Here is a 16719-nt window from a genome sequence, read left to right on the forward strand (position 1 = left end):
TGAAAGCACTGTGACAAAGAGGCTGTTGCAATGGGCACTGAACAAAACATTTGTCAGCCAAATCCTCAAGAGTGAAATATTTACCACTTGCTGTTTGAATAACGCCAACAGTTTCAGAAATATTGGGTAAGGACCTTAACGGGTATGACAATGACATTAGGATTTTGGTAACCCACTGTGAGGTATCATTATTCTTTCCAAGTTTAAAAATAGGCCAAACTGAGTTGTTAAATGGAGAAACAGTGGGCATAATTACCCTTTCTCTAACTATATTCCCTATAATGGGTTTCTGTTTTTGAAGGCCCCGTTTTCATTTACACCGGAGCATATTAACTATACCCAAAAGTCCATGGAGTCCTATTGTTACAAGCCAATTTTTAAGTGTCAGGACTTAATTTAGTTTTAGTGTATTGCTCATTGGATCAGAGTGTCCATGACTACTGTGAGATATATTGGAGGTGGGGAGCAATGAGTGGTAAGATCATGTGAAATTGAAGCAAGTCAGTAGTTCTGATAATTAAGGTGAGGTGTACTTGTTTGTTCTCTCTTTGTGTTCAATAACTTCTTCAAGATTACAGCGGAACCTTGTTTAAATTTAGTGAGATTACCAGTATAATTTGAGCTCCAGTATGGATTAAGGCCATGAAGACTGACCAACTGGTGTATTTCCACAGACATTAAAGTCAATTTAGAACCTATATGGTAGAGGTGCAGAGCCAGTACACAACCCTTTTGATCTTTTTGATGTATAAATTCTTTTTGTAAATTTCGGATTTCCAGCTGGATCAAATTGTGTGTGTGTGTGTGTGTGTGTGTTTCCTCCCCGTTTTCAGGTTTATTTCTTTCCTTGTTTCCTCACTCTGATCCTCTTCCTTCCTTCCTTCCTTCCTCCCTCTCTCCTTCCCTCTCCTCCCACTTCCCTCCTTTGCCATGCCCCCTCTCTTTTCTAGGGTTACTAGATTTACTTATTAGAGGAATTCTTGCTACCCTGCTCATATCTATAAATTTCTTCCTTCAGAAGGCCTCAAATCAGTATCGTCAGGGTTTGAGACTTTTCCCACAGTTGGTTTAACCCCTTACTTGTGCCACCAGGGTGCCCAATGTATTTTCCTTGGGAAAATATAATTTTGTATATGGGAAATACAAATACAAGAAGAGGATTTTCTTGGCAACAGAGGCATAGGCAGCAGCAGCAGCAAAGCTTTTTGTAGGGTTCTTGTACACTATTTGCCTTTAAGAGTGTGGTCTCAGTATGCTACAGTGTAATTGCTCTTCCACCCAATGAGTGATCACCTGATAGGATCATATATTGCACAGTCTTTCCCCTGAGTACTTCATTGAATGCGGGCCAACGCCTGCTTAAGACACTCGAAAGTCTTCACAGGACAAGAGTCATTCCCTTGCGCTTGGCGTCAGTCATTGTTTATAAAGGAATCAAGAAACACAATTCAATATGAGACATACAGATAGGTCTGGGCTGAGACACATGACACTTTAAGGAGGGCTCCAGTCCCATAATTGTCTCCAAATGGCAATGACTGAAGCTTCTGATACAGGTCAGCTAAGTCTGTAACAGAGGCCTTGATAGAATTCAGTAAACGTAGCACAAAGCAGTACAGCTCAACTGCAAGCTTGACAGAAGGTGGCAACACAGCTCAAAGAGCCCACTAGCCAGAATGCAGTAGCTCAAAGTGCATATTGCCATGCTGCAAGCCAAAACAAGAAAAGAAAGATCCCAGTGATAGCTGTCGTCATCTAGACATCTTGCTTACAACACCAATTATTGTGAACACCCTCACTCAAAATGTTGTTCCACTGTTGAGACTGATGACTTCACACACACACACAGGTGGTATGAAAATGACATTGCTCACATAACAGGGCTTTCTGGAAAGAGCAGGGCAGGCCTCCCAAGTGGGTTCACTCTTGTTTAAAAGAGATCAGAGTGGGTTTTTTACGGTGATGAGGGATGGGGCCAGGCCAAGGAATCCCTCACATACTTTGAAATTTCCTCTAGTTATAAAGGAGGGATCACCTGGTCTTCCTTACCAGTTTTCTCAGGTGTAGGTAGAGGGGAAGGGGGATGGGTGGGACTTCGAAGCTGTCAGCATTCATCAGAGTAGAAAGAATGAAATTGTACAATCTATTTTCATATCAAAAATATAAACAAATCAGAAATGAATAGCAGATAACTGGCTATACCCCCAACACAAAATAAAAAATTTAAAGGGTGAAAAAAAATTAAAACCTTCTGCTCTGCAAAAGATACTGTCAAGAGAATGAGAAATCAAGCCACAAACTAGGAGAAAATATCTGCAAAATACATATCCTTTAAAAAGAGTGTTATCTGAAACATAAAGAGCTCTTGAAACTCAACCATAAGAAAACTAATAACCCAATTAGAAAATAGGCTTAAGATCTTAGCAGATACTTCACCAAAGAAAATATACAGATGGCAAATAAGCATATGAAAAAAAAATGCCCACATCATATTTTGTTAGGGAAATTCAAGTTAAAATAATGAGATACTACTTCACTCTCACTAGAGTGGTAAAAATCCAAAACGCTGAGAATAGCGAATGCTGTCCAGGATGTAGATTGAGAACTCTCATTAACTGTCGGCAGGAACACAAAATGATCCAGCCACACTGGAGTCAATTTGGGCATTTCTTAAAAAACATACTATCTTACTGGGCAACCTGGAATTGCACAAATTAGTATTTATCCAAGTGAGCTGAAATTTTGTTCACACAAAAGCCAGTATCTGATGTTTATAGCAGTATAGATTCATCGACTGTAAAAAAATATACCACTCTGATGTGGGACGTTGATAGTGGGGAAGGATATGCATGTGAAGGAGCGGGAACTATATGGGAACTCTGTACTTTAAGCTCCATTTTGCTGTGAACCCAAAACAGCTCTAAAAATTGAAGCGTATTTTAAGAATTATTCAGTCACTTTAGAAAACATAGACATTTACTTGTGTGTGTGTGTGAGAGAGAGAGGAATGGGATTTACTATGGTTCTGGCTATGTACACATACCATGTGCCTGGCTGGACTGGTTGTATATTTACTGTTGATGCAACTATATTCCTAGGTATTTATTTAAGCAAAATGAAAACGTATGTCAACACAAAGACTCACAAGTATGCTTACAACTGTTTTATGGAAGGCAACTTCAAACTGGAAATATTTTAGGAAGCCATCAGTCAAAATGGGTAAAGAAACTGTGGTTTGTTCATACAATGGTACTTCACTCAGTAATAAAAAAAGATGAATCACCAATATTCACAGCCATCTGGATGAATCTCAGAAACATTTTGCCGACTGAAAAATCTATACACACAAATATATACATATATATTTATAAATATGTATGTATAGGCTGTATGATTCCATTTATATAAAATTCTAAAATAAATTAATTCAAGGTGTAAACATCAACACAGTGATTGTTTAGGGGCAGTGGGCTTAAAGAGAAAGAACACAAAAGAATTTTCTGGAGAAATGGAGATGTTATATATCTTGATATTGTGTGGATACTGAAGTGTGCAAATTTGTCAAAACTGAACACTACACTTGAGTTCTGTGCTTTTCACTGTATATAAATTATACTTCAAGAAACAAAAAAAAATTTAAGACAAAGAATATTTCATGTTTCAAGCTTCTAAAGGGGAAAGAAAAAAGTAAATTGGAAATGGAATTTAGATTAGCCAAATCAACAGTTTCTGCCATAGAGTCCAAACTTTTCTAGCCATCTTAAGTGCTCTTCTGGGCCTATCAGAAAAACCCAAGGTATTTTCTGGGAGTGGCTGAGGGAAGAGCAGAGGAAAAACGGAAGGAAGTTAAATGTATCAGATCCCCCCCGAGGCCTCCTGTGCAGTGTTAGTTGTGCAGACTTGTGTCGGAGTATCAATGATCTGTCACTAATTCCAACCCCAGGCCTAAAGTGAGATTATAAAGGATTAACAAATGGAAGTAGCCAGTGAATGCCAAGAAACTGCAGAAGAGATGGAGGCACGTTTGCTTTCTAGGGCATTCAGATGATTTTGAGATGAATTTTTTTGGGGAGGGTAAAGAATTACTCCAGATCATCCTGAATTGGTAGGAGGAATTATCCAGTACATTCATAATTAATCAATATTTTCCCTTTACTAAAAGAAAGGGAGTTTAATCAGAAGACAGAGGTAGTAAGACATCAGGCATAAGGCGGCATCTCATCCGATCATGTTATTTGAGTCAGATACTTGGCGTGTCTTATTAAAGTGTTGGCGTATTTTCACCCAACTATGCTTTTCTTTTAAAAACACAGTGTAGTGAGGTGGCTGCTGCAGAAGTGAGGAGGTGAAAACCAGAAGCTCAAAGAGGAGGCAGAAATAAGAAGGGAGACAGGGATGCGAGGGAGGCAGTGGGGAGAGAAAGAAGCGAGAACACTGGTGAGTTCTGGGACACTGTCTCAGTCCCCCTTGGAGCCCTGGCTTGACTGTCTTTAACCCCTGTTCTTACTGAGAGCTGAGGACACATGATGAAGGCACATCTGGCTCCTTGTCCTCTCTCCATGCTTTTTTTTGCTGCTTTTCCTACCCATGCTCCACGCTAGCCCCGGAGTTCCGCCTGTTCTCTCCCCACCCTTACAGCTTCTCTAAAACACTTCTCACCCCTAGCATCACTATTGCCTCAGAGCATCAAAATGCCGCACTCACAGGATATCCGTTGCTCCTCCTCCAACTAGTTTCCCCACATTGATTAGGAAAACCAGGGGTTGGCTCTTCATCCAAATATGCCCTTCAATCCCAGCCCAATGAGGTATTTATCCCTCACTTACACTTTCAAGTGCAAATACCTACCCAATACCAGTATAGGGTATAATATAGGGCAAGTTGAAAAGAAATGGACACTTTCAAAAATGTATAACTCAGTAACTAGGTTTTATAAGAACATGTACTAAAATCAGTTGAAGGGAATAATCAGGTTGTTTTTTTTTTCTATAACTGTATAAACATTCAATTTGTGTCCCTTAGGGCACATGACACGCCCCAATTCTATAAGCTAATATTGCACCCCAATTCATTCCAGACCTTTCGGTGCATATTACTTTTGGTTGTTGAAATGGCAGCCACAATGCTTCCCTTCATCTCCTCCAAGCTATGAGGACGAGGTCGGAAAAATACAAGGTTCTTGATTTATCCCACTAGAAGTCACGTGGAATGACATCTCAGGATTTGGGACCTCAGTTCCAGAAGTCAATACTTTGAACTGAGCATATCACTGAGCATGGTGGAGGTGATTTTCCATAATCTCTGGACCCCAAGATCAACCTATGGTTGAGCCCCATCCTGCTGGAAGGAGTTGACAGAAACTATCTGCAGCCGTGGATAAAGCCACACAGATATCATATGCAGATATGTGTGACCTTTTCACTGTGTTCTCTGCCAAATATGGGTGGTCTGTGGGTGTGAAAATTGAGAAGGGAGACATTCTACCATACATGTTCATAAACAGCCTTGTTAATATAATTTTGAAAGCTTCAGTATTTTCTGAACCACTCTGTAAATCATAGAAGGCTGCACTTTCCACTCCAACTTTGGTGCTGAGACAGGCTGGGACCTGGGACCCTTTGTTTGCACCTGGACAAACAGCTTCCATGGCAACAAAATACAAAGAAACTAAAAGAGATTAAAAATAACTGTGCAAATGGGCAGTTGAGGCAAATTATGAACAACTAGATACAAAAAGACCAAAATCACACCCCAACTGCCTCTTCTGAAAACCCAGAGCAAAAGCAGAATGCCAGTGCTCTCTGCACACAACATCACCAGAGGTGGGGGAGGCAAACCACCCAAGCCACCCCTCTGGACCACCCAAGCCACCCCTCCGGCCGGACCCCTGGACACACCCCTACTCTCACCCCATTTAAGGAATCAGCTGACCCCTGGGCTAACAAGAAAACCTACTGTTTTCACTCTCCCCTGCTGCAGTAGCAGCCCCAGGAAAGCTTTGCCTGAATTTCTTGTCTGACCTCTGATCAGTTTCTACTGATTAAGGAGGCCAAGAACCCTGAGCAGCAACAGAGCTCCTGTTCCCATCCTTCACACATGTGGCTGCATGTGTTTCTCTTTTGATGGGTACTCCCCAGGGACAGGATTATGTCTGGGATTCCCTTGGAAGGACATCATCCTGCATTGGGGTTTGTAGGATTAGGATTAGGAATCCTACTCTGGAGTTTGCAGGATTAGGCACTTAGTCTTGTGCTTTCAATGGAATGTGACAATGGCCTGTTCCTCTTTCTCATCTGTCAGCTCCACCCAGGGAGGCAGAAAGACAAAGCAAATCCTCCTGATGCAGACTTGCCATGGGCTCAGGCTTCAGGGGATCCCTGTTGCCTTTCTCCATGCTGGGAAAAAAATGCAAAGAGTACACACAGGTTAATCCCTGGGCCCTAGAACAAAAGCCTTCCTCATTCCATGGCCATCAAAGACAGCACCAACCTGGATGGAGGCTCCCTGGGCACAGAGTAGAGCCTGGACTTGGCAGCCTGCTGGGGAGGAGGCTGGTTGTTGTCGGAGTTACTCATGCTGCTTTGCTTTAGTTTCTCTCACATAGTTGCCTGAACGATCATTCTTTGTTTCAATCTTATTATGACGGTCTGGCTTCCCCACCCTGCTCCTCTGGGAAAATATAACTCCCCTAGGCTCCACTATGGGACATGATTCGGGATCACCGAGATTTCATCTGGGAAGTCAATTCTCTAACCATCCAGTGGGTCCCCACTGCCTATGAGCACAACCCTCTCCTGGGCACTAAAGCAGGGGAAGAGCGCAGAGGGCCAGACTCGGGAGGAGGAAAGAGGTAGTTTAGTCCAGGAGGCAGTCTGAAAATGGTTAGGGGACACAGGGCACCTCCCACACCCAGACAAAGGCAGAGAAAATCAGGGGCAAATGAACCAAGCTCAAACTTGACCTTATAAGGGTAGTGGGGCTGGGAAAAGAGGGACAGGGATGGATCTGTCACAGGGTCTCTCCTCTCTGACTCCCCCCTCCACTGAATTTCTTGTCTGGGCTCTGATCAATTTCTACTGATTAAGAAGGCCCCCTCCACTGTCTCTGGAACCCTCATCATCTCTCATGAGCCCTGTCAGCGGACCTCACTCAGGGTCAGGGTCCCTGGAATTGGTTCCCAGGACATCATTCCCTGGCAGGTGGTGACGGAGATTTTGGGGAAAAACTTTATATATATATATATAATATTAGAACATACATATATAGAGTATATATTAGAGCATATGTATGTTCTAATATAGTAATCTAATATAGTATATTAGAATATATATAGCATATTAGAGAATATATGTATTAAAACATATATATATATATATATAAATGACTTATACATCTACCGGTAGGAGACATACTTGTGTCAGAAAATGAAAGAAACAGTGTGCTTTACATTGCTGGTGCTACCTAGTACACAGGCCAAACTTTGCACTGGATAATATGTTGAAGTTAAATCATCCTCTGATAGGCCCCTTACTAACATGGCACAAACTGGCAATGCTGGTTGAATTTTCTCCCCCTTCATAGACAAGTACAGGCTGCTCCTGTGTTCAGTTCTTGAAGTGAATGTGAGGTTCCTTCTGCAATTGAATTATATACTTCATTTGAGGGTGAGTCTGCTCCCACCCTGGAAAAGACACACACTGAGTCCTAAAAGAGGAACAGATCTGATCACCTATGCTGGTTGATAGAAGCCTGTTCCGGTGTGCACAGCCCAGACAAGGACCCAGCAGAGGGTGGTGCAGGGGAACTTGACTCTACAGGAAGGAGAGGGCAGCCTGCCAGGCTTCTTCCAAAGACTCGGATTCTCCCTTCCTCTGACCACCGGTTTTCTTCCAGCCCCTTGGGCAGGGAGCCTCATCCGCTCTGGAGTAGAACTCTCCTCTGACTGCTGCAGTGAGTGCCAGCAAGCTTGCAAATCATACTTCTGATCTAATGCCTCTGCATGGCCTCTGGCAACACTCAGCAAACTTTTATCTGTGGCTTTTGGTCCTTACTAATGTGGTACAAACCGGAAATGCTGGTTGCGTTTTCCTCCCCTTACGAGACACTTACAGTTTGCTTCTATGTTCAGTTCTTAAAGCTTCTTGTGGATCCCTGAACATACCAAGCTTCTTCATACTTCCATTATAACGATGATATTAGCTCATCTTCATTGAGAACTTACGCGCACACAGAGGCAAAGACCTTTGAATGAATTATTTCACATAATCCTCATAGCACTGTGAGATAGGTACTATTTTCATCCCCAGTTTACAGCTCTAAAAATGATTAATTTGCATAAAGACGCACAAGAGCCTGTGAGCCTAAGTACCTTGCTTGGCTCAAGAGCTCTTGCTCTTAGCCAGGGGTTGGCAAATTTTTCTTTAAAGGGCCATCTAATAAATCTTTTAAGCTTTGCTGGTCATATACCATTCTGCTGCAACCACTACTCAACTCTCCTATTACAATGTGAAAGCAGAAACAGACATGGGACATTGACATAGACAACAGGGTATTGGAAAAACAGAATGCTGCTCCAACTTGACTTGCTAGCATTCTTACCCCTCCCGGCCTCATCCATGTCAAGCGTAAAGACTCTGCTCAGAACACCATGCCATGGGAAGGAAAGCTTCTTTCTCAGAATTGGGTGGAAGAATACTTCTTGGTAAGGTATTGTGCAACCAGGGTGGAGGAAGAGGAGCTGCTTCCACGGCCTTGAGAAGGTATCTCTTACCTGGACACTGAATAAGCACTTCTTTGGATAGGGAATGCCCTGCTTCCCTGGAAACTGCCTCCATAACACTGGAGAGATTGAATTGCTTATAAAATAGTCACAAGAGCTTTTCTCAGGCTCATCTCAGTGTGGGAGTTTGTCTTTCCTCCTCTGGCTGTCCATTTAACTAGAGAGTCTTATAAAACACTCTGTCTACAATTGCTCTAAATACTCCTAATAGTACTTACTTTGTAAACTAAAACAATCTCCTTCCCCCTTAAACCAAACACCATGATCACTTGACAGCCTTCCCTCCTTCTAAGAATGTGTCTGGGGATTTAAGATTTCAAGCACTGAGATTAGGAATATAAATTTGGAAGTTACTTGTGACATCATCACGTCTGTAAAGACACATTTTTATGATTCACTGTTTCTATATGCCCCTCAACTTTCTGTACACACCCCATTAAGGTATCTGACTCTAAGAAATGTCAGAATCTATGAGAATATAAATTCAGTGAATTCCCTTAATGCTTTTTGTCCTACTCATTTTAGATTCTTAAAATTAAGGTCTAAGTGAACATTCCAAAAAACTGGAGAAAAGGATGCCTATGAATTCCATTTGGTAGGAAAAAAAATGTACACAGTCACCAGCTCAATGGGAAAGCAAACACTGGGGAGAAAGGTGCAGGAATGAGTAGAAACCATGAGAAACCAGCTTTTTGGGCAGAGTGGGCTTAGGTGATCTCTCATCCAGGATCATGAAACTGCCAGTTCCACACAAGACAAGGTTGTTCTTGTGCTGTAAAAACTCATCTCCTTTGTCCCTCTTGCCTTTCAAAGGAGGGTCATGTTCCCAAAGTAGCCCCCAATTCCCAGGCCAGGCCACCAGGAAGGCAACCAGAAGATCCAGAAGGACATGTTCAAACATGGCAAGAAACCACCACAAGCCACTTCTTGCTCAGACCACAGGGCAAATGCCTATTAGCCCTCAGAGACAGTTCAACCTGGTGGGAAGGGTGGTGTGAGTGGAGGAGAAAACCTGTGTGGGAAGGGGGCACAGAGAAGAGTGTCTGAGTAAGCAGAAGGAGGGGACAATTATCACAGATCAGCTCCTTGTCTCCTTTGTTTGAGAACATGACTAACCCATGACTTCAGTGAATTTACATCCAGTGGTATTGTGTTGGGATCAAGTTAAGGCTAGAAGCCAGAAGAATTTCTCCATGACTAAAGGAAACCAAAGAAGCAATATTCATACTTCATACCTTTCTAGAGGCAGGGGGTGATCTCACTATTTGTAAAGCCCAGCCCTTCCCAATCTGCAGGCTCACCTTCCAGGACTGAGCCCGGCCCATTTTTTCCATATATAAGCTGCTGCCGGGAAGCTCCTCTCATAGATCTGCTCCTCTCAGCTCTGCCTTCCGCCTCTCACCCCCTTCTCAACCTCTTCTTCTTCAGGAACCATGTCTTACAAATCCACCGTGAAGACCCAAAGCAGCAGCCGCAGGGGCTTCAGTGCCGGCTCAGCCAGAGTCCCTGGGGTCGGCCGCACTGGCTTCAGCAGCGTGTCCCTGTCCCGCTCCAGGGGCAGTGGCGGCCTCACTGGAGTGTGTGGAGGAGCTGGCTTTGGCAGTCGCAGCCTCTATGGCCTGGGGGGCTCCAAGAGGATCTCCATCGCAGGGGGCAGCTGTGCCATTGGTGGTGGATATGGCGGCAGAGTTGGAGCTGGCTATGGCTTCGGAGGTGGAGCCGGGAGTGGATTTGGTTTTGGTGCTGGGGCTGGTAGCGGCTTTGGGCTCGGTGGTGGAGCTGGCTTCGGAGGTGGCTTTGGTGGTCCTGGCTTTCCTGTGTGCCCCCCTGGAGGCATCCAAGAGGTCACCGTCAACCAGAGTCTCCTGACTCCCCTCAACCTTCAAATCGACCCCACCATCCAGCGGGTGAGGACTGAGGAGCGGGAGCAGATCAAGACCCTCAACAACAAGTTTGCCTCCTTCATTGACAAGGTGAGCTGGGAGCATCTTCTCCTCCCACGGGGATTGCAGAGTGCCCAAGAGAGACCCAACCAATGTCCTACCAGAGGGAGCCTCGGGATATTCAAGAGAGAGGGGACTCAGGCTAGCTCTCCACTGGGATTCAGGGCAGGCTTCATGTGGACCCCAGGCAGAAGGTGATGGTAACCATTTACAATTACTGATCTCTTAAATGTCTTCCATAATTGTGAGGGATGCATTCACAATTCTTGATAACCCTGAAGCAAAGAAATGAAATGAAAGAATGGAATGAGTTAGCTTGATCTGTTGAACAGTGTAAGAAATTAAAAAGGGAATTACAGTGGAAAATGTACTTCAGCCTTAGTTGAGCTGGTGGGTGTAGGGGCAGAAGGAAAGAAAATTTAAAAAAAATTTGAAATTACAGGGGAAAAAAGACTCAAAAATATGTGACTACCCATAGAAATACTCAACTTGTAGAACCAGATCATAACCACTAAGAGAGTGTACTTCAGAGGGACTCATACTCTAAATAGGAAACAGGATTAAATCCAGTTATTAATAGGATTAGAATTTAATCATTAGATTATAGACATTTTAACATTCCTTTAACTGAGATATGCTCTTTAAAAACCTCTGTGCAATATATGAGAAAATATGATTTTTAAATTACATTTGTGATTGTGCTTATCAAAAGGAAGAACAGAAAGGTGAAAAGTCACTGACAGATATCTCCAGAATTGAGAGGGAGGGAACATCTGACAGCTCCCTGGGGAAACTCGGCCATGAGACCTGTGTGGTGGGAAGCTAAAAAGTCGGGGGACCAGAACTGTCAGCTGGAGCCTCTATACAGGCTCTGGAGCAGCCCAGCACCACCAGATAGGCCTGGGGACTTGTCAATTCACAGATAACCATCTCGTCTCCCTGCAGGTCCGATTCCTGGAGCAGCAGAACAAGGTCCTGGACACCAAGTGGACCCTGCTGCAGGAGCAGGGCACCAAGACTGTAAGGCAGAACCTGGAGCCTTTGTTCGAACAGTACATCAACAGCCTCAGGAGACAGCTGGATAGCATCGTTGGGGAGAGAGGCCGCCTGGACTCGGAGCTCAGGGGGATGCAGGACACAGTGGAGGACTTCAAGAACAAGTGAGTTACAGGAGACAAAAAGGCTCAGTTTCCTGAAGCCCACATTTCAAGCTAATTATATGATCAGGTTCAAATGAGGGCATGATCTTAGTAAAACATGTCCATGAAAATGAAACCACAATTCTTACCTAAACACAAACTCTGGAAGACATAAGGGCCATGCCCTTACGGGTAGAGTAATGGAGTAAATAATACAGTGACCACAAAATTCACCTTTGAAGTTTACTGGCAGGAAAGTCCCATTTGCATATATCCATTCTGGGAAGTTGAAATTCCAGGCTGCCTTTTCTGTATCATCTTCACCCCTGACTCAATTAGATTTTATCCTTTCTAATTCCAGATATGAAGATGAAATCAACAAGCGCACAGTAGCAGAGAATGAATTTGTGAATCTGAAGAAGGTGAGATGAGTCAGATTAGGGGTTCTGGTTTCTTTGCTGAAGGGGAGGACTCTGAGAAAAGTGTATCAGGGAGACTAAAAGAGGAGCAGACTGGGCAGGAGGGCTCATCTGATCCCAGTCTGTTGGCTTCGTCCCCAGGATGTGGATGCTGCTTACATGAACAAGGTTGAACTACAAGCCAAGGTAGACGCTCTCACAGATGAGATCAACTTCCTAAGAACCTTCTATGACGCAGTAAGCATCTTTTCACATTCTGCATTATTGATTATACTGAGATTTGCAAAGGGTGGAAAATCTCTGGCTGGGTGCCTCTCTAAATGGCATGACCAACGACGATCGGATGGTCTCTTGTTCTGCAGGAACTGGCTCAGATGCAAACCCACATCTCAGACACTTCTGTGGTCCTCTCCATGGACAACAACCGCAACCTGGACCTGGACAGCATCATCGCTGAAGTCAAAGCCCAATATGAGGAGATCGCTCAGAGGAGCCGGGCTGAGGCTGAGTCCTGGTACCAGTCCAAGGTGAGTGGTGAGGCGGCAGCTGATGAAGAATCCCTGTCCCTCCTCTGAGAACATCAATGAGGCTATAGACTTCAGTGGGGAAAGTACAACTAAGAAGTGGGGGACCTCTCAAAAGACATGTACCCTGATCTAACAGGGTGGATCTTTCGGGTAATTATGTCCAAGTCTAGTAGGTCAAAGACCCAAATGTAGGACAAAAGCTGCTGTAGATAAAGGCAGAGTGATCTTTGCTTTAGATTTACCCTGATGCTGGTTCTTAGCAATAGTACACACATTGCTTGTCCTGAAGAGAACCAGTCAGTGGTACTACCAAGGATGGTATGTGATGGGTACAATGTCAGTGACCTAGTAACACCAATTTTCATACAATGTCTTGTGGAGAAACCATTAGTTTTGATTTGAGAAGACCTTGGTTAGTGTCCTGTGAAGCCTATGGACACCACTTTGTCTCCCTCTGGTTTATAGTACGAGGAGCTGCAGGTGACGGCAGGCAGACACGGGGATGACCTGCGCAACACCAAGCAGGAGATCTCTGAGATCAACCGTGTGATCCAGAGGCTGAGATCTGAGATCGACCACGTCAAGAAGCAGGTATGGAGGGGTCCATAGAGAAGAAAAGCGTTATTTCTTTCCTAGATTATCAGGTATCATCAACCATCATGTGGGAAATTTCTGGGCACTGAGGGAAAAGCAAGAAGAGCTCCCTCAGGTTAGAGATATGGAGCCCAACTTACAAGCAGGAAACAAACTCAGGACAGACCAATTCCCACTGGTCAGTGGGACAAAGATACAGTCTAGAGGCATTAGTGAGATTCTGTAAGGGGAATGATTGATGTGGGAATACAAGACACATGTAGGCAAAGAAAATTTCAGGTCAGAAAATGCGAAGAAGACTGCTGCAAATATGCCCATTTTCAATATGAAAAAGAAGCTGAGAAAAGGCACAGGACAAATGAGGGTTATCCAAGACTGTAAAGTGGAAGGAAGGCAAGGTCTCAAGAGTTTCAGATGAAATCGTCTTCTCAGTGAGAATGTTTGCGGTTTTGTGTAAGTTATTATACATCCACATAAACTTACCCAAACTGTCAACATTCAAAACAAGGCAGTAGTTCCATTTCTTTCCATGTGCCCTGGCTTTTTTCTACTGTGGCGTCTCCCAACCCCATCCTCCTTGGTGTGGTTAACACAGAGGGGAATAGGTTTTCTTTAGGGACACTGAGACTAGTTAAGGTTTGTAGTTTGGAGAAAGATTGGACAAAAAGAATCAAACCTCCTTTTCCGAGAGATCTGGGCTCTAGAGCTCTTCCTCCCTGGGAGAGTAGATCTCTTTCCTCTCCCCTGGAGTCCAGACTCAGGCTCCTCTGCCGCTCCTCCCCTCTAGTGCGCCAGCCTGCAATCCGCCATCGCCGACGCTGAGCAGCGTGGGGAGCTGGCCCTCAAGGACGCCAGGAGCAAGCTGACGGACCTGGAGGACGCTCTGCAGAAGGCCAAGCAGGACATGGCACGGCTGCTGAAGGAGTACCAGGAGCTCATGAATGTCAAGCTGGCCCTGGACGTGGAGATTGCCACCTATAGGAAGCTGCTGGAAGGCGAGGAGTGCAGGTGAGGAGCTCACACACCCTCCTCCTCATCTGGCTGCATCTCCAAGAAGTCCAGCCAGTGAGCCCAAGGGGGAGGCTCTCTAGTGCTGGTCACAGTGCTGCTCCCAGAGGAGCACCGAGAAGGCAGGTTCCTGGGGACTCTCCTCACACGGAGGCTTCCCCTGCGGGGCCAGCTGTGGCTCTGGGTCTCATCGTGGCTGTGTCTCCTCTCTCCTAGGCTGAGTGGGGAAGGCGTTGGGCAAGTCAACATCTGTAAGTACCCTCCCCTGGCCCCATCCCTCGCCCTGTGTCCCTGTAGCTGGACTCTTGTGTGGCAGAGTGAGCTCACCATCTTGTCCTGACCTTGTCCCTTTGCCTCCGCAGCCGTGGTGCAGTCCACCGTCTCTGGTGGCTATGGCGGTGCCGGTGGCTATGGCGGTGCCGGCGGTCTCGGCAGTGGCCTAGGCGTGGGCGGAGGAAGTGGCTACTCCTACAGCAGCGGGCACAGCCTCGGAGGTGGCTTCAGCTCTGGCAGTGGCAGAGCCATAGGGGGTGGCTTCAGCTCTTCTGGGGGCAGCAGTTCCACCATCAAATACACCACCACCTCCTCCTCCTCCAGCAGGAAGAGCTACAAGCACTGAAGTTCTGTCATGGGCTCAAACTCCCACAGTGTCTCAGGCTCCCTCTCCAGCTTCACCGCCCTCTCCTCCAATTACTTCCTCTCTTCTGCTCCCTTCTTCTCTTACTCCATGAGTTAGAACTGAAGTTACTGAGTGCCCTCATCTTCTCTCTCCCAAAACCTGTTACCCATGAGGTTCCATTGTTCACCACTGGAAGGTCACCGCTTGGGTCCTACTCCATTACAGGGCAATCCCCCTTGCTTTCCACTGGCCCAGGAGGTCCCATCTCAGAGGTGCTGTGTTCCTCCCTTGCAGTGATCGTTAAAGTACAAGTGACTGGTTCTTTGATGTACAGGGTTTGTATCCCTGTGGTGCTTCCTCTGCTCTTTGCTCACTTGTATTGCTAAATAAAGCAGATTTATAATATAATGTGTGGTTCCATATAGCCTTTCTTTGTCACCAGTGGTTCTTGAGGTTTTCATCTGATAAATGCCTTCTCGGGAATGAAGCATATGCCCAGTTCCCATGTGCTTTACTCTCCTTGTTTAGATAAATTCAAGAAACAGCAGTTTAGCATCCTGATGCTCAGCAGTCCTCTCAGAACACTTTGGCATGTGGAGTGGGAGGGATCTGGGTCCATCGTCATTGTAAAGTCTGGTTTTACTGCTCGGATCAGGTCTCAGCAGTTTAGTTTCTCTGACTTCTCTTTATGATTCTACCTCCTTCTGCACCTGTTGTCATTCATCATCCTCAGAGAATCATATTTCAGCCTAATTAGATCAGAAGAACATTGACTAGAGGGTAAGATATTTGATATATATAAAGTGCCTCATGACCAAGAAACTGCCTGACAACATGTATCAGGAATAATTCAAATGCTCACATTCCTGAATTGAAAGTATGCTTCTAGCCATGTATCTTGAAGAAACACAACAAATGCAAGAACTTGCACTTTTTGGATATGAATCCCAATAAACTTTCTACCAGGAAATATTGGAAACACTGGTCAATTTCAGGATCCACAGACTTAGAAACAAAATGCAGGTGCTAATTTTTTGAAGTGTAGAGACAAAATAGGAATGGGAAAGCCTTCTTCCTCACCCCAAAAGCCTCTCACAGAGACTCAAAGAAGTCGGATCTTTGCTGCTCCAAAGACATGGTCTTGAAACCTCTCTCAGCTATGTCTTGGCTTCCTTTGACTTCTATGAATGGGAAAAGAATTGTCAGGATACAGTGCAAGGTAGATCAGTCATCTTCTTCTTGAGAGCTAGTCATTGTTTTGTCCATGTCCCTAATTCCAGGTTTATACCTCTGGAGAATTCCGCCTAATACCTTTAGGAATTAAAGTTTCCTTCTGAGGAACCAAGGAGATACAGGAGATTCTAGAAATCAAGGAGATTCTAAGAATGGGGTGAAATATATACAAAGATGATCTTGGAGCATCTTTTAGAGGCAAAAATGAAGAAATAGTCAAAAAAGACATCGTAAGAACTCTTAGTAGCCAAAGTGGAACAACTTGAGCCATAAATAAATAGAACATAATGTATTGGAATAAAACATGTATTGTGAAATAATTATTCATAGAACCTACTGATGTGAATGTAGTTGACTAAATTAATTAATAAGGGGTGATTGTCAAGTCTCAGGCAAAAGAATTTCTTTTAGTTACATATGTGGTTCCCATTCAAAGAAGGAGTGAACGAGCACTCCCT

At 44.5% G+C, this 16719-nt stretch overlaps 1 protein-coding gene across 1 annotated transcript; it reads left to right on the plus strand.

Moving 5' to 3' along the window:
- The first annotated feature begins 10162 nt into the window (after window positions 1–10162).
- On the plus strand, window positions 10163–15418 carry KRT6A (keratin 6A). The gene is made up of 9 exons (XM_055396123.2): window positions 10163–10752; window positions 11668–11882; window positions 12223–12283; window positions 12422–12517; window positions 12643–12807; window positions 13273–13398; window positions 14189–14409; window positions 14626–14660; window positions 14772–15418. Exons 1-9 carry the CDS (start codon window positions 10213–10215, stop codon window positions 15026–15028), a joined length of 1716 nt encoding a protein of 571 aa, XP_055252098.2. The 5' UTR covers window positions 10163–10212; the 3' UTR covers window positions 15029–15418.
- The last annotated feature ends 1301 nt before the right edge of the window (window positions 15419–16719 follow it).

The sequence above is a fragment of the Moschus berezovskii genome, chromosome 6, assembly GCF_049115385.1.
Source record: "Moschus berezovskii isolate FMDL1 chromosome 6, NW_MosBer_1.0, whole genome shotgun sequence".
Classification (NCBI taxonomy): Eukaryota; Metazoa; Chordata; class Mammalia; order Artiodactyla; family Moschidae; genus Moschus; species Moschus berezovskii.